The sequence below is a fragment of the Pezoporus flaviventris genome, unplaced genomic scaffold (assembly GCF_033815535.1).
Source record: "Pezoporus flaviventris isolate CSIRO_AGI_PZ_B2104156 unplaced genomic scaffold, CSIRO_AGI_Pfla_v1 ptg000029l, whole genome shotgun sequence".
NCBI lineage: Eukaryota > Metazoa > Chordata > Aves > Psittaciformes > Psittacidae > Pezoporus > Pezoporus flaviventris.
The window spans coordinates 18,049,567-18,068,058 of NW_026892577.1; the positions used below are offsets into that span (position 1 = coordinate 18,049,567).

An 18,492-nucleotide genomic window follows, 5' to 3' on the forward strand; every position below is an offset into this window, starting at 1 on the left:
GCCGTCGCTGCCGTGTGCCCTCCCGGGCGGCGGGGCGGGAGGCGGAGCCCGGTGCAGCACCCGGCCGGGGTCGGGGAAGTGACCGGCTGTGGGGGGACTCGCCGTTCCGGCGGTGATGTGAGGGAAGCGGAGCGGCGCCTTCCTCGCGAGTCCCGCACCATGGCGGCTCCAGGTAGGTGCTGCGGCTTCTTGTCCCGGGAGCCAAGGGAGCGACGGGGCTTCTCTGCCCGGCTGGGCTGGGCGGGCGCTGCCCCCCCCCGCTCTCCGCGAAGCCCGTCCCGTGAGCGAGCTGTCTCGCGCGTTGGTGCCGGTAACTGGGGACGTAGCGGAGCCCCGCGTCCTGTCGCGACTGCGGGGCGGTGCTGTTGAACGCCTCTGCTCCCCCCTGCTCTCGGCTGCTGGGGAAAGGGGAAACGGGGTCCCTTCCCCGAGTTTAGGGGAGCTCCGGGGCTCTTCAGAGCAGCAGAAGCGCCCTTGTTCGCAGCCAGGTTGCTGGGCGTTATGCCTTATCTTTCTCCACTTGGCTTGAGCACAGGGCAGGTGCTGACAGAGCTATGCCTTCAGTGTACTTCGGGTTGGCAGCTCAGCTAGCTCTAAGGGAGGGTATTCTGTACAGCAGTGTGTCCCTGTTCAGTTTGGCTGGTTTTCAGCTCAGGTGTTTTTCTGTGATGTTTTGCAGAGAAGTCAGTTCTTCCTAAATACTGCTTTATCCCCCTGCATTTGCATACTTCCTTTTTAGGATATGACTTGGTGCCCCTTGTGACAATGGCACAGGATCACAAACAAACTGAGCTAGTTTGCCATCAATGAAAATATTTTAGCTAACACATGTTCAGGTAGAAGTGGTTAGAGTAGAGCTGGAAACTCCAGGGGAGAAGGGTTTAACTTATACTGTGCAAGCCTTGTTAGTGCCCAGTTTGCACATTCCCCTCCCTGCACGGAAGTGTATGTGTTTTATCTAAAAAAGGGAAAACGTGCTATTCTCAGGGTGTGAAGTAACATTCGTGTTTCACTGGCGCGTATCTCCTTGTAATGTAAAAATAAGTTAAACTGCGGCCTCAGGAGACTTGTGGGTAAAACTACTCTTCTCCTTATAAACAGAAGGTGATTTCACAGAGACTCTTAAAGTAGAACAACTTTAGGTCCACATATCATAATGCAAATCTGTTGTTCCTATCACTGAAGTTTGGCTCGCAAAGCTTATCTACTTTGATTCTGCTGTTTTTGTTTAAAGCAAAGGGTTTCTGTTCCAGTCAAAGTGAGAGGTCTCTAGGATGTTAATAATTATTTTGTGATCACTGTTACTTTGTTATGCATTCCAGTTAGGCAAAGAATGCATTTATCTCCTCGTACGTCACTTAAATACATAAACTTTAGGCACAGAAATATGAAAAATGCTGAGGACTTCTGTTAACATCCTACCACCTCTTGGAAGTGCTCTCTCTTTAAGAATCTGATTATTAAGACACCTTGGGTTGGGTTTTATTTATATCACAACTAATAGTCTTTAATAGGATGTGAATCCTCCTCTACCAAGGTGGTTTAAAACCAGGCAGGCAGCTCGTTCACTCACTCCCCCCCTTCTTTCCCTTCCCCTACTCCCGGAGGGATGGACATGTGAAATACGAACTCGCTCCTCTAAACAAGATAACAAGGTTTTATTGAGGGACAAAGTCAGTAAAGCAAAAGCAACAGCGCTGGGCACATGACTGTAGCCAGAGGCGCAAGTGATTAATATTTGTTACAGGTTTATATACTTTCACTATTACATTAGTTACATACATATTCATAATTCCCACGTATAGGTGGGGGATATTATAACTAGCTTCAAGAATTTGTTATTATAAGTCTCCTCCTATTAGCGTCTGCGCACTGCTCTGCTGTGATTGTGGGCAGGGGTCTTGAGGATGAACAGTCTTCCTCTTGTGAGTAGGGGTCTTCAAGATGAAGTAAGCAGTCTTCCTCACAGTGTACTTTTCACTTTTGGCACAGTTGGACCCCCCAGTAATCACACAACCAGCTATATCTGTAATTATTCTGATAACTAGTAAAGATTTAAAACAGTGTGCCCTTCCTGCAAAATTTATTGCAGGATGGGCAGACAAGGAGTATCTCAAGCTAGCAGATGTTTGGGAGGCTCTGTCTCTAAACTAACTGATAAGTAAAAGGATGGTGTGAAATAACTGATTCATGTTTAGTGGGGCCACTGAATCCTGTTATCTCACCACAGACTTACCACACAAACATTGTTCTTTAATAAAACTAAAGATACTTTAGAAGACTAGTGTGAAACAATTCATGTTTAGTGGGGCCACTACATTCCACAGACTTACAACATAAACATTGTTCTCTTTCTACAACCTAAGTTAAGCTAAAAAAGTACTTTAACTCTATGTTTTTCCAGGCACTAGCTTACCTTATATCAAGCCCCCCCCCTTCTTTCTTTTACCTTTACAAATTCTTTTGCTATGTGACTGTTTTGATCAAGAGATCTGAACCTTTTTAACTTATTGTCTAGTCTTGTGTCTTTAGAGAGTTTTGTTTCTGCTATTGTAAACTCGTACAGTTATATCCACATAACCACGCCTATGATTTGCGAAAGCCAATACATTTATGTGTTTATCACAGAGAGGAGAACCGAAAAGAATGCAACTCCCACGGGTTAAGGTAAGAACAGTTTAGTAACTAAGGTATAACACAAATTACTGCTGCTACCAGCAATAATAATAATGATAAGAGAAATAACAAGGGAAGAGAATACAACACCTCACCACCCGCTGACCGATAACTCGCCCCCCCCAGCCCGACCAAGCACCGACCGATACCTCATCCAACCCTGCAGCCCCATCCCTTCTGGGTAACTCTCCATTACGCCCTGGGCATGATGTGCTGTGATATGGAATACTTCTTTGGTCCGTTTGGGTCAGGTGTCCTGTCTCTGCCTTGTCCCAGCCTCCCCTCCTCCCTGGCAGAGCATGAAGCTCAGGAAGTCCTTGGCCAGACTAAAACATCAGTGTTATCAGCTCTGTTCCCAGGCCGAAAGTCAAAACACAGCACTGCACCAGCTACTAAGAAGGAGAAAAATGACCGCTACTGCTGAACCCAGGATACAAGGATTGATATTTTGGGCTGCCATATTTGTGTATCCTCCATACACGTGAATCTGAAAGCAATCTGAGAAATTAGCTTTAGAGGCTCTGTAGTGATTTTTCACTTAGTCACAATTTGGGGGAGATTTGATCTAGTAGATGAAAATAGATTTACTTGCCACTGTGTATGGTCGTCTGGGTTGGAGTAATGGATTTCTCTGTCAGTTTTTTACCTTGTCTGTGAACAATGAGAAGTCATGGTCTGCTTAGGAGAGGGATGTGAAAGATGACACAGAAAAGCTGTGTAATTATTATTAGAGACCCTGAATTGCCTTTATGGGACCAACAGTACAATGGAAAACTATTTATGATCTGTAAATTGAAAAAGGTCAAACCTTTCGGCTTGTTCAGTGAAATAATAGGTAATAACAGTTGATGACATCTGGTTCAAATTTGGGAAGTGTTAATTGGGCACCATGTAGTCTTACACAGCGCAGATATGCCAGCTTCCTGCAGTATTCTTTAGCTATTGCAGTGGTAATCAGAACCTTGCAATATGGTATTAATCCACTATCCCATGTTTGCTCTGGACTCAAGCGTTGTCGCCTCACTTCTCCCAGACATGGTCTAAAGATGACCCTGATTTGTTTGCTTCTCAATGAGGGGCTATGAAGGCATGATACAGTGTATCACTGTAGGATATTTTTATCCTCTTGCTGTGGGTCTTCTGTGATTTTTGACTAAATTGCTTTATTCCCTTCCATTCTGTTTATAAACTGGGGAAAGCTTTGTATCATGTTCTGTCTCTGTGCTATTTATTCTGTGGGCCTTCCACCACAGTTAGCATTTCTACAGTACTAGTTTGTAATCTCATCAGTCTTTTAGCATTGCTGTATAATAGAGTGAGCAACTGAGCACTGAAGATGCAGTCGCAGCAGAAAGAAGATACTGTTAAAATTTTGTTGTAAAACTAACAAGGTTACACTTGAGAGAGTAAAAAAAACTTTTGAAACTGCTGGCTGATGCAAATCTTTCTCCATCATGCAATTGCATATACTATTCATATCTTTTTTACTTGAATTTAAGGCTTCCTTGTGTTTGCTTTTCCAAAACCAGCCTGTTGTCAAAGCATCCATCTAAGGTCAGGGTTTAAAGAAATACAATGCTTGGTGTTCACCTAGGGGTCTCCTTCTATGTTTAAAGTAATTGGAACATACATTGTGCTTCAAAGTGTGCTCTTAGGGTTTTTCTGTAACTGATATGTGACAAGTTGCAGGAAAAACTCCCCCAAAATGTGCTGTATTCTCTATTTATTGCACTTTCCTCCGAGGACTGTGCAGTAGTTTGTACTGCAAAGGAAAGTATTTGGTTAGACAAATAATAGCGTGATTTAGGAAAGTAAGTCCTGTGTCATCCTTCATTTAAATGGGATGTTGCAGTTGAAACTATTTCTGGATTTTTATTCTTTGAAACAGTCCTGTTGCTGACTTAAGCTCTTTAAGATCCTCTTCCAGTATTTTTGCTTATGAACATAGAGAGTTTCCTTGGCTCTAAAAGTGGAGTCAGTAATTTTATTTCTCAGTTCTTCTTTTAAAAGCGCCGTTCCTCAGTTTATCCTAAAAGTGTAAAAGGCCGAGGTAAGAGGGCTGAGAAGAGCTGGCACAGCTCTGTTGAGGCGAACAGTGTGCCAGTAGAGCAATACTAGCTAGGGAATCAACACATTTCCTAAACACTAGGTAAAGTTCCTTCCTGCAGGTTGCAGAGGCTACACTGCTCTGGGTGGTGTCGTCTCTGGGGATATAAATGGTGGCAGGGAACTTGCAGAGTCTGTCAAGTCTGCGTCTTCTGCCTGCGTATTGGAGAAGGGAAGCTTCTCGGATACTTAGTGCCCCTACAGTGCAATGCGCGTTTAGAATCAGTGGCTCCCCCACCCTGCATCCCCTCCAGGCGCAGCTGCTTCCTTTCATTGAAGGACTGGAGAAGTTCCTGTTTGCTAACAGGCTTAGTTGTGGAAGCTGTACTCTTTTTAAAAAAGGCATGGTAGGATTTGGTGTTCCATTTAATAGAACATTAAAATGCTCTGGAGGCAACTGCTGCTTTCCCCAGTGTCCAGAGGTGGGACTTCTCTTGGAGGCTGCCAAGGTGGGACTTTAGGAGCCCTGGACATACCTTGGGGAGCTGCTGCATCATCTCTCTCTCTGATGAGGTTTGGCTCAGCTGGCTGTGCTGTAGGGTATGGTCTCCATTCTCAGCAAATAGCTGTGTTGCCCTTTCCCAAGGTACTGTGTGTGCATCAACATGTGGCACTGGAATCACAGAATCATAGGATCGTAGAATACCAGCTTGGAAGGGACCTCAAGGATCATCTGGTCCAACCTTTCTAGGCAAAGCATGACCTAGACTAGATGTCCCAGCACCCCGTACAGCTGAATCTTAAATGTCCAGCATTGGGGGACTCCACCACTTTCCTGGGGAGATAATTCCAATGGCTGATTGTTCTCACTGTGAAAAATTTTCCTCTTGTATCCAGTTGGAATTTCCCCAGGAGTAATTAACTTGTGTCCATCACCCTTCATCTTTTTCATGTGACTCCATGTAAAAAAGAAGCAGAAGTCTCTTGTGCTCCTCCCTTTCTAGGATAAAACAACTAACCTCCTGAATTCTGCTTACTTTTCCTGTTTCTGCTCATGTGATTCTGTTGACTTTGTCAAGTGGTGTTCAGCCAGAAGGGGCGTTTTGGCATATTGGTGTTCTCACTGGTGTTGAAGCCATTTTCTTTTCACAGCAATTCTGCTCTCTTACCTTAAAGGTCCCAAGGCTTTGGGTCTGTTTGTTTGCTTTATGAGTTTGCTGGATCCTCGCCATTGAGAATGCTGACTCTTACAGGCCTCCATCTGGGGTTCAGGAACTGTATTCACCCAGAAACAGGCAGCTATTCTAGTGAATACTGTTGAACTGCAGTGTCCATGTTCTTCATAGCTAGGACATCATCCTGTCACTGCTAGAGACTTCCCATTTATGTCGGTGGCCATAATCCTATTGGTTGAGAACAGAGCACATTTCCACACTTCCTAACTTTGCCACTTCTGTTCAACTACAATCTGAAGTTGGTAATTGTCTGGTTTAGAGCAGGGGTACAGTAGCCTATACATCATTTCAGCCTTCATTTCTTAATGAAGGTTGTTGGGAAGGTGTAGCCTTTGGAGGCTGTTCAATTTTGGTTGAATTTTAATAAGGCGACTACAAAACTGTCATCTTCAATTCTGATAAATCCACTCTCTGCAGATGCTCTTTTTGGCATGCCATATTTTAGGCATTGCCTTCTACTTTAATTAGGAAAATCTGTCTTTGTTTGCTTGCTTCTGGATGGAGATGAGTTGGAAATTTTGACACTTTTAAAGAGTGAAACTGGCATTAGATGACAATTTGCTAATAAGATTTGAGATGCTCCGCACTGAAATTTACTATAGGACCAGAGCCATAATCCTCAAATTTGGATACACTTCTTCACAGGTAAACAAGAAAAATAAGTTTAGACTTAAAAGTTTTCTTATTATTGGTGAGAGAGCACCATATCATGTCATACTTGTTCAGTCTGTATGTAAGCATCCTGGCAAGCTGGAAGCAGTTTTAAAAGTGCTTTCATTCCAGAGCACAGAAATGCAGGAGTGTGTAAGTAGGAGCCTAGGGAATTATGGAATAAGTTCATTTTGGTGGGTCTGTTTTGGGCTGCACCGTTGTTCTATTAGATCTTCCCCTCTGAAGAGAGAGTTTGACATGCCAAAGTGATTGGGTAACATTTGTATGACCATTCTGGGGGAAGGACTCCAACACAGGCTTGTAAAACATCTGAAGCCTGAATGACTGAACTATGCTGAACTATGCTGTGAGCAGAGGGGCTGGTGTACCCTTCAGTTACATGCATACTTTGCAGGCAGTTTCCTCTTTGCTGCAATGAGAGCAAATGTCTAACACCATGAAAGCCATAGCTTTCCTGTAAGCGTTGTGGGATCTCATTTAAATATAGGCCTTTCTTATTTTAGGTGTGCTATGTCTATTGTATACTCTGCTTGAGTGCATAATGGTTTGCAGTTGTGTTGCAGGGACCATATAGTTACCTAAAATGATTTCATTTCACACACAAAGGTGAACCCCCCTTCTCAAGCTAGTTTGTTTTGGAGGTTGAGTTTTTGTGGGTTTTTTTCCTATCAGCATGCTTTAAATCTGTAAATCTCCACATGTGATTTGTTTCATACTACATAGGGAATACTTTTTTCATAAGAAGGTTTTTGAAAATTAAAAAACTACTTACATTTTAGTGGTTTAAATGCAGATAGGAGTTCACCCATGCTCTGTGGCTGTGAACACCTCACTTTGGATATATCTGCTGTTCTTTTGAAGAGCTTTGGAGCTTCTGACATGAATTATAGGGACAACCCTATGGGTTTTTTGCTGCAAAGCTGTGGGTCAGTTCTTGCTTTGAATTTAATCTTCCTCCCTGTGATCATCTTGTACCTGTACAGGAACCCCTGGAGGATATGATGTGCTGATTGTGTATGCAAGTGACGCCACTGAATGGTGTCAGTACCTCCAGAACCTCTTCCTCTTTACTCGGCACATTCGAAAGCATCGGATTCTAAGCTACCAGCTGGAAGGCAAGTCAGCCATCTCACAGCAGGAGCTGGACCTTTTCAGTGGAAGTCGGAGCATCATCCTTTTGCTATCTGCTGAACTGGTGCAGAGTTTTTATCTCCCTCCCATTCTGCAGAGCCTTCAGGAAGCCTTATGCCCCCCCCACAAAGTAGTCAAGCTGTTCTGCGGTGTTACAGACTGTGATGACTATTTGAACTTTTTCAAGGACTGGTCTCAGTGGCAAGAACTCACAAATGATGATGAACCTGATGCTTACCTTGCAGCTGTCAAGAAGGCTATTTCAGAAGGTAAGGTAGCAGCCGTGGAGTTATGCTTCCTGGTCAGGGGTTGGAGGAGGGAGATCTGTGGTATTGTTTATCCTTATTTTAACAGTGGTAACATGTTTTACTGAAACAGAAAACTAGAGAAAGTTGCACAACCATTGTAAACTAGGAAGTTTTGCAAGCTGATTTTGTTATGTCTGGTCCACTGGTTCCTAGTTCAGGACAGGTTACTGATGACTTACAGAGAACTTCTGAATTTGGAGGTTATTTTAGGTGCCTGGCTTTGAATGCAAATAAAAAATAAAAACTGAGTACCTTTGAAGTTATGCCTGTAAATATTGTGCCCTGCACTTTATTGACCTTAGTTGATGGAAAATTATCTTTTCCTTTGGACTTACATTTGTCATACCAAAACCAAAATAAGCTTGTCTAGTATGTATTTACTATCACTGGGCCTAAAGTCAGAGATATAACCATACTGGCAGCAGATCAGCTTGTTACTTATGACAGAATGGCAGAGATTACCTGGAGAATTGCACTGATTGCCTTAAAAATAATTGAAGTAGTCCACAAGTGATCACCTCATTTTGCACTCACAGAGGACTTGTGAGCAGGAGACTACGGAAGCCCAGTGTACTGAGTTTCAGTTGGGTCTGAACTTTCCTAAACTCTGGGGGTGTGTGTGGTACTCCATTCCTATAATTTCTGTGGAAATGAAGGTGGAGAGCTCTGGGGAGTCATGCTGCTTAGGATGTTTTTATGACACTGCCATGCATAGGGTTGTAGTGTTCTTTGTCTGCCTTATCAGGATTGAAGTCGGGTGGTTGGCTTAGGATTTGTCTGTATTTAGTGGTATAAATGAGTCAGTGCAGTCTTCTAATGTGTCTGGTGGTGTGTGCATAAAGGTGCTTTATGCCAGGATAATAATGGCAATAATGACAATGCCAAATATATCACAGTAAAAATAAATCTTTAAGTTATGATCTTGGCCAAAACAGCTTCCCTGAAAAAAGATGACTTAGGGATTGTGCTGAAGATGGTATTCTCAGGTAACAAGATCACAACAGATATTTCCTAGTACCTTTTCAAAACCTACATAAACTAAAATTTGCATCTTCCTTTCAAACACCCCTAAACCACCTTGGTTTCCCAATGGATGACCTAGGACTAAAATAATCTGGCTCCTTTGCTTTAAGCCTGGAAGAAGACAGAGAACAGTGGCTGACCTTTTGTACTCTGGAAAAGAAAACTGAACAGAGATTAATTTAACTTTTCTGACTGTATCAGATCCTTCCTCTGTGTGGGGAAAAAAATGACTAGGTGACCTCTTCCGTCGTGTGATTCTACATACCAGGTTTTGTGAATGGCCTCAAATGCAAATGTTCTGATACTTCTCCTGGAGAGAAGACAACCCCAGGTGTACATAGTTCCCTTTCTGGCTGAAACTGGGAAAACTTTCTTCTTGGTTGGTAATATAAATTAGCATCTGCCTTACAGTCTGGTTGCAGCCAATCATGGCATAAGTGACTTAAAGTAAGAGTGTTTGTGGCAGCAGACCTCTCCCATAGAGAAACACAGCCTGTGCTCTGCTCCCAGGATTTCATTGCTAGTATTTTAGATGAAGATGGATTTTGAAGTCAGGAGCTCTTAGAAGGTCTCAGTTAAGTCCGTTCTGTGCGTCAAACTGAACTTTTCCAGAGTAAGGCAGCCCTCCATTGCTACAGTACTTAGCAGAGAAAGTTTATGACCATATTTGAAATGATTTGTCTGTGTGTCTTCCTCTGGAAAGAACTCTCCATGTGCATTCACCAGTACTTCTAACAGCAGTGTCAGCATGCATTTTAAAACTAAGCCTGATGCAATAATGACCAAACTTCAGCTGCAGCTTTCTAATAGTTGAATCTTGAGCTAGTGAAGCGTATGACGCAGGGCATGGTGATGGCAAATACCTCTACAGAGCCTGCACTCTGGCCCTGCTCAGGTTGTGCTGTTGCTTCTAGCACAGTTGTTAGTCTGTGGTTTGTTTAGTGCATCATGGGAACATGACACCCCCAGACATCAGACGGTGACAGCCATTTTATTTTTATTAGTTTAGTATAAATTCAGAAAGGAGGAAGCCCTCATCTAGCCTTGTTGAGAACTGTGTGCTGGCACTGACTCTTGCTGTCTTGTAGATGGGACTTTTTTACTTTCACAGTTTCTCAATCCTGGCAAATTGAAGAAGGCTGAAGGTTTGCAACTACAGGCACTTGTGTTATCTGTGGGGAAGTTTTCCAGGCTAACCAAGTTTTTCAGGCTATGCGATAACTGTGGGACGTGAGAATGCTCAGGATGGCACTGTACCAGCCAGTTCAGGTCTGGCAGGGTATAATCAGCAGCCAGGGTACAGTGACCAGCATGCCACTTAAGCCCTCTTGTTTGACTTGTGATACCACACCATGCTGTGCTGTGTGCATGGGACAGCTGGAAGTCTGTGCCACACATTTGGAGTCAGTGACCTTTCTCTTCCTCCCATGTTCTCAGAGCTTGGTTGAAATATGTTTTGTATTATGCATATTTCTTCTTCTCCAGTTTATTTCAGCTGCTACCTATGTTGGCTTGAAAAAAATTCAAATTTTCTGCTTTAAAAGTTGATGTTTCCAGAGCATTTGCTATTTAATCAGTGGCTTTGAACTTAATGTACCCGAGCAAACTGTTGCAGGGAAAAACCCAGGGTAGTCAACATCTGCCTGAGGTTGCTAAGGTGATAACTGAGTGTAACAGCAGCTGTGAACAGTGCTGTTGAAGGACACATGCAGCCTTGGCTGAACACAGCTCAATGGACAATGAAATGGACAAGAAAGAAAGATTAGTACCAGCAAACTTCTTGCAAAATGGGGGAGGTCAGGAGTGGGTATAAGAAAATATGTGGTAAATATGGAGGACAGCGGGCAGTTAGAAGGAAGATGAGAATTTTGCTGGAGCCCTGTAGATGAGGAAGAGCTGAGATGTTACTCCACCTAGCTTATTGTGAGATACTAGAGACCAAGGCAGTGAGCTTTTGTGGGAGGAAAATAGCATAACAGAAACTGCATAAGGTGTTGTCGTTCTCCCTCCTGTACATGTTAGGGAATTTAATGAACTTCCTGGCTTTCATTTGTTGCCCTGGTGAAACAACAAATGAAACTTGAGAGCATATCACAGAGTCATTCAGGCTAGATCACCTAGTCCAACCTCCTTGCTGAGACATGGTGAGATAAAGCGGGTTGCCCAAGACCATGTCCAGTCAAGTTTTGAATGTCTCTGTAGGTGAAGACTTCACAGTCTCTCTGAGCAACACATTCCAGAGAATGTGTTGTTTGACCACCCTCAGAGTAACAAAACATTTTCTTGTGTCCACATGAAATTTCATGTGTTTCAGTTTGTGCCCATTGCCTCTTGTTCTGTCAGTGGTCACTATGGAGGAGAGTCTGGCTCCCTCTTTTTCATTTCCTCCCATCAGGTAAACATTGTTAAGATTTCCCCAACTCTTCTCCATGCTGAAGAGATCCAGCTCTTGCAGCCTCACCTTGTATGAAGGATGCTGTGGCTCCTTAATTATCTTTGTGGTCCTGTGCTGGACTCTGCCTGTAAAGCTAAAGTAACCTTGGAATAGGCTATTCAGAGTTTTGAGGTCAGGTTGGACAGATGCATGAGGTGTTCTCAAGTATGTCTCAACCCAGGGGGATGAAGTGATAGTACATGGGGCATTCCTTTCAGCCTGACATCTCTAGTTGTTTGGTTGCTAGCTTTTGCTTGTCACTGCCATTTAGGGCTAGAGACCTAAATTCACAATGAACTTTTAAGTTTGATGAGCTTCTCTCCTGTTACTGTAGGGGCTAATGTTAAATGATCTGTTCAGAGATGATCTATAAATTTTTGTTTGTTATGTATGTCAAGATTTCTGCCAAAAGTCAGGTTTTTCCTGGACCTGGCTAATAGTCTTTCATTGAAGACTGTCAGTGTGTTCATTTGATTGCTCAGACAAACTCTGTGTTAGGCCTTTAATGCAGTTACGAATTTCTGCTTTACCATATACCTATTTCAGGACACAAAGTACGGTGAAATCCAGTATTTATCTGTTATGTTACCCTTAGACTTGAGATGTCCTGAGGAATGACAAAGCAAATAGCATATCTTAGAAAAATAGTCTGTGGCTTTTGTGGATAGATTCAAACTTTACTTTCTTTCCCTCCCTTAAAAATACATTCACTCACATTGTTACTATCTGGTGGTTTTTGTGGTTTCTAGTAAAAAGCTGCTTTTAGAAGTATTCAGAGCTGCACACCTTGGCATAGGACAGGGGTGATCTCATCTCATTACAACAATTCATTGAAGTGTGGGTGCTTTGTACTCTATGGTGACATTGGTAATTATTCTTTATTCACATGAAAGTGCACACATGAGCACTCAACAGCTAATTGAACCAATGTGCATGCAAGTTCTAATCAATGAGATGGTGCAGGAAAGAAAATGCCTTTCATTATCTGGGAGAGAAATAAGATAGAGATGCATAGATGGATTGATACTGTATGATAGATATGATATGATATGTAGGAATATATTCCTTTTTATATATACATATATATAGAATCATAGAATCATAGAATCACAGAATCATAGATCCTGCCCCTCTACTCTGCTCTCGTGAGACCTCACTTGGAGTATTGTGTGCAGTTCTGGTGTCCTCAACATAAAAAGGACATGGAACTGTTGGAACAAGTCCAGAGCAGGGCCACATGGATGATCAGGGGACTGGAGCACCTCCTGTATGAAGACAGGCTGAGGAAGTTGGGGCTGTTCAGCCTGGAGAAGAAAAGGCTGCGTGGAGACCTCATAGCAGCCTTCCAGTATCTGAAGGGGGCCTATAGGGATGCTGGGGAGGGACTCTTCATTAGAGACTGTAGTGACAGGCCAAGGGGTAACGGGTTAAAACTTAAACAGGGGAAATTTAGATTGGATATAAGAAGGAAATTCTTTCCTATTAGGGTGGTAAGGCACTGGAATGGGTTTCCCAGGGAGGTTGTGAATGCTCCATCCCTGGCAGTGTTCAAGACCAGGTTGGACTAGGCCTTGGGTGATATGATTTAGTGTAAGGTGTCCCTGCCCACGGCAGGGGGGTTGGAACTGGATGATCTTAAGGTCCTTTCCAACCCTAACGATTCTATGACTCTATGATTCCTCTGACAGTAGCAGTTACTGTATCTATTATGCTGTGTCTTTTTCTGACATGTAGCCCTTCAGTCAGGACTGCTCTTTCAGCCTAACACTGAGACTTGAAGGTGAGGCAGTAGTTGAGATACTATAAATTGGGAACTGCAATCATTTTCTCCACAACTCTATTCTGTCCCTTATGGGAACATGTGCCTACAAGATGGGGTACTGTAGTGTGATTTCCAGTGCCTGTGGAGTTTGTTGTTGCATATGGAGGCAGAACAGGGTCTCAGTGTTGTAGAAGCTCTTCCCTGTGCTGCTTGTTAAATTTCATAAAGCATGGCCATTGAGAAACACTGAATACAGAAAGTAATCCTGCTAGGAAGGGGCATGACATGGCCAAGTACTTTATGGGAAAGTTGTGCCACCCCCTTAAAGGATACAACCTGGAAATAAAGCAGCCAAAAAGAGTTCTGCAAGTTAATTTAAAAATCCCTGGTCATCATTTTAGAGAAGGATCATGAAGCTATGCCAAATCAATGCCTGTATGAAGCTACCTCCTTAACATTTGGTCTTACAGAAAATGATGCTCTGGAATCTATTCTATTAATAGAGAGCTAATATTGAATCTCTGGGGCTCCAGCTTGTCAGCTCATCCAAGTTCATGGAGCTCTAACTTCCTGCAATGTTCCTCTGGCCCTGCTGGTATCTCTTTACTTGTCTGTATGACATCCTAGAGAAGATCCTGGCATTGCATTTTACTCACAAGCTGTCATCTTCAAGCCCTTATTTTGTGGTCTATGTCCTTATAATGCTCCTGAAGAGTTTTTAATCCTGTGCATGCCATTTTCTGCAAGGTCCATTTTGGCCCTCAGTTGGTTCTGGAAATTGAAAATTGCATGGAGAAGCCTGTGAAATCCAAGTTCGTGATCTCTACTTCATCTTCAGAGTCTGTTTGGATCAGAAGTACAGTAAAAGAGGAAAGCTGGAGGTTGGAAGAGACAAGAATTGGTGTGCAAACCTAAAGGGACAGAGAAATGTGAAACTGGGGACCATTTATTGTTTCCTTCTGGCTCTTGATGCTCTGTGGATGAATATGTTCTGAGTAGTCCTATCTTGGAGAATAACATCCAGCATTTATTTCTGCCAGCTTATTAGAATGATCTTGAAGACATAATGCAGCATGATCATTTGCTGTACTGCAGTATTCTCTCCCTCCCTTGCTCCTTTTTTTTTCCCCTCTTTGAAGGGGCAAAGTTAAGTGAATTCTTAAAGCTGTACTTTTCTCTGTTATATTGTGTTGAAATAAAAGATATGCTTCTTTGACCCTGCTTTTTGAAGAGGAACAGGCGAGGTATTAGTCAGCTCTCTGGGTGCAATGAGAATGCACCTCATTATATGGGAGCTCTGCAGCCTGACTGTCTCACTGCCTGTCAAGGAGAGGAAACTGTGATGCTCTTGCACAGGAGTCAAGGTTGAGAGAACATAGTGGTAGCATGCACTTCCTTGCAGATGCTAGTATGGTTATAAACGGCTGGTGCTGAAAGCACAAAGACTTCAGAGAGCTGGTTAAAGAATCAGAGAAACCTTAACTAAGTCCCCAAGTAATACTGAGAGAAATGCATGAATGACCTTACCCATTTGTAACAAACAGGATTGAGAAGTTGAAATAGAATCATAGAATGTTAGGGTTGGAAAGGACCTTAAGATCATCTAGTTCCAACCCCTCTGGCATGAACAGGGACACCTCACACTAAACCATGTCACCCAAAGCTCTGTCCAACCTGACCTTGACCACCGCCAGGGATGGAGCATTCACAACCTCCCTGGGCAACCCATTCCAGTGCCTCACCACCCTTATAGTAAATAACTTCCTCCTTATACCCAATCTAAACTTCCCCTGTTTAAGTTTTAACCCATTACCCCTTGTCCTATCACTACAGTCCCTAATGAAGAGTCCCTCCCCAGCATCCTTGTAGGCTCCCTTCAGATACTGGAAGGCTGCAATGAGGTCTCAACAGCCTTCTCTTCTTCAGGCTGAACAGCCCCAACTTTCTCAGCCTATCTTCATATGGGAGGTGCTCCAGTCCCCTGATCATCCTTGTGGCCTTCCTCTGGACTTGTTCCAACAGTTCCATGTGCTTTTTATGTTGAGGACACCAGAACCATACACAGTATTCCAAGTGAGGTCTCACGAGAGCAGAGTAGAGGGGAAGGATCACCTCCTTGGACCTGCTGGTCACGCTCCTTTTGGTGCAGCCCAGGATACGGTTGGCTTTCTGGGCTGTGAGCGCACACTGCTGGCTCATGTGCATTTTCTGAATGATCAACACCTCCAAGTCCTTCTCCACAGGGCTGCTCTGAATCTCTTCTCTGCCCAACCTGCAGCTGTACTTGGAATTGCTCCGACCCAGGTGTAGAATCTTTCCCAGTTGCAGGATGGATGAATTGTTTTCCAACAAATGGTGCATCATAAAGTCTCAGTTTAAGCACATTAAAAGCAATACTTCATATCTCTTCATGATGGTATGAGATTCAAGCAGTGCTAGCATTGGTGCATACTAGCTTTTTAGACAGAGGCAATGAAATGATAGCCTGGAACTAGTAAAGTATAGAAACTAGTGTTGTCAGGGCTATAATGGACTTCATGAGTATTGGAAATCCTAATCTTATTTCTCTGTATTTTATAGTTCTAATAATCTCCCTGCAGGTTGCTTTAAGGTAGTGACTAAGCCTTCTTCTAAGTATCTTCTGATGTGAACTGCAGGGCTTAAAAACACCCATTTAAAAGAAGAGCCCAGTGACCATCTCTGAGGGCTTCTTCCAGATTTGAAACAGCTGAAGTAATTTCTTTGCAGAAGTATCTGGTCAAACCAAATATGCTCTACTGACCAGCTCTGAAGAGATGTGTGGGGCAGACTTCAGGTTGTTTCAAAGACCTTTGTGGTGCACTTGGACAGTTGCTTTCCTTCGAGGATTGCATTTTGTAGGATTTTCATGGCTTTTCATTGTTACCACAGAAAACTGTTGATGTGTTTCTCAAAAGTGACTTGAGAGTAACAGTGGATCTTAAGTTTTCTGGCAGAGGTTTCATCAGGGGCACAGGCTAACTTTAGCATGGACTGCTGCAAAAGTGTTCACCTTTCATGTGTCTGGAATATCTGCAAGGAAGACTATCTGAAGGTCAGGGAGGGCAGAACTGCCCTTTCAGTAGTAATGTAGCCCTAGATGTTCTGAAGCCCCTTGTAGAGCCACACCTCCTGCCAAACAGTAATCTGCTGATGGATCTTTCCGAAGCAGCTCACCACCTCTCTTAGGTGGAATTTCATCTTTAGGGGCTTTATGTGGGCAGTCTTTTCTGTCATGCAAGTGTTACACATTGTGCCTAAATTGAGATACTACAAGGAATAATTAATCAACAAGTTGGTTGTTCTCGTTACTTCCATGTGGTTTCTCAGGAAGACTTGAATCAGTGCTGGGTGTAATGTGGATCTTGCCAGTCTCAAACATCAATAACCATGCATACACTTTTTCAGTACGTGTTGAGTTATTCTTTCCCCTTTCTTGGGATTTTGGTTATGTCTGCAGTGTCTGTTGTCTGGGTGGCCAGAACCCTGCATCTTCCTCAGAAGTTCTTTCCTGTCTCTGTCCTGGTCCTGTGCACCCAAGCTAGTTCTTCAGATTTATACACTTAATCCTGTCACAAACTGATCAGTAGGCCTGTGAGACCCTCAGGCTAATTGCGAGCTCAAAGGATTAGGATGATGAGTTGGCTTGCATTTTCTGAACTGTAGTATCCAGACATGCTTTTAGCTTGAGGCAGGCATAGTGCTTGGTTGCTTGAACCTTAGTGAAAGAACAAGTTAAATGGACTTTGCATTTGTAGCATGCTCTAGACATGGTCAGATAATCTATCTTATCTCTGTGTTATAAGAGATTTCATCCTTGAGCTGGAAGCTACTGTCTTTGCAGTAGGTATGAGTGAAATGTATAAATATTTCTCCTCATCCTGAAGTTCAGGAACTGGCAGCTTAGCTTACACCCCTCTTGCCAGCTGCTGAAGCAGAGATCCTGGTCCTGTCTTGCTGATGCAGCCAAATACGTGCTCTTTTCCCCTGGTTCTGCTGCGTGGGCCTCTGGTGAAATTAAAGACAAAGGGAAACAGGAAGAGGAAAAAGTGATGTGATGGGCATAGTTATATTTTAAACTGCTATAGCTCTTTCTGGTGTGAACATCTGCTGTCAGATGAATGCACAGATTTTATTGTTTTTTATTTATTTTATTTTTAGCTCAGCAGCCTCACTAAGCCTGGATAACTCTCTGAAGTCAGGTGTGTATTTGAGCTAAAACGTCTTTTCTGGACAAGTAATTTTGAGCTGAAAAGTCTTTTCTGGACAAGTAACAGTACTGTGGGGGCAGTGTTGGTACTCACGTTATTAGGTAATGGAAGAAGACATTTCTTTTCCAGGATCCTGCCCCTTTACTCCGCTCTTGTGAGACCTCACTTGGAATATTGTGTGCAGTTCTGGTGTCCTCAACATAAAAAGGACATGGAACTGTTGGAACAAGTCCAGAGAAGGGCCACAAGGATGATCAGGGGACTGGAGCACCTCCCCTATGAAGATAGACTGAGAAAGTTGGGGCTGTTCAGCCTGGAGAAGAGAAGGCTGCATGGAGACCTCATAGCAGCCTTCCAGTGTCTGAAGGGGGCCTATAGGGATGCTGGGGAGGGACTCTTCATTAGAGACTGTAGTAACAGGACAAGGGGTAACGGGTTAAAACTTAAACAGGGGAAGTTTAGGTTGGATATAGAAGGAAATTCTTTCCTGTTAGGGTGGTGAGGCACTGGAATGGGTTGCCCAGGGAGGTTGTGAATGCTCCATCCCTGGCAGTGTTCAAGACCAGGTTGGACTAGGCCTTGGATGACATGGTTTAGTGTAAGGTTTCCCTGCCCACGGCAGGGGGGTTGGAACTGGATGATCTTAAGGTCCTTTCCAACCCTAATTATTCTATGATTCTATGACTGTGCAAGGTCATATGATAAGGTTTCTATGAGCAGAATTTCGTGTAACTCAGAACAATATTTTGAGGGGTCTGTATTTGTGAAAAGGCTGCCTGTTACTGGGGTTGGAGGAAATCCTGTGCTGGATTCAGGCTGTGTGGTTTCCCCAAGGCCTTGTACGTTGCAGCTGTAAGACTCACTGTTACCTCAAGCACATCCAGTTCTTTACATTACAGGTCCTGCTCTCAGTTCAGGGCTGCTAGTTAATGAACAAGAGCTGTAAGTTTAAAAGAGTTTTGCAGGGGGCCACAAA

General features: G+C 43.4%; 1 protein-coding gene across 3 annotated transcripts in view; it reads left to right on the forward strand.

Annotated features, from left to right (window-relative positions):
* PIK3AP1 (phosphoinositide-3-kinase adaptor protein 1) overlaps window positions 1–18,492 on the forward strand; it is a 47,728-nt gene continuing 29,236 nt past the window's right edge. Inside the window, exons 1-2 of one of the 3 annotated variants that reach the window (XM_061459369.1) lie at window positions 1–172; window positions 7,613–8,029. In XM_061459369.1, coding sequence (XP_061315353.1) covers window positions 160–172; window positions 7,613–8,029 — 430 coding nt within the window. In that variant the 5' untranslated portion in view covers window positions 1–159. The remainder of the gene's footprint in view (window positions 173–7,612; window positions 8,030–18,492) is intronic. The other 2 variants (XM_061459372.1, XM_061459371.1) reach the window with 2 other exon arrangements.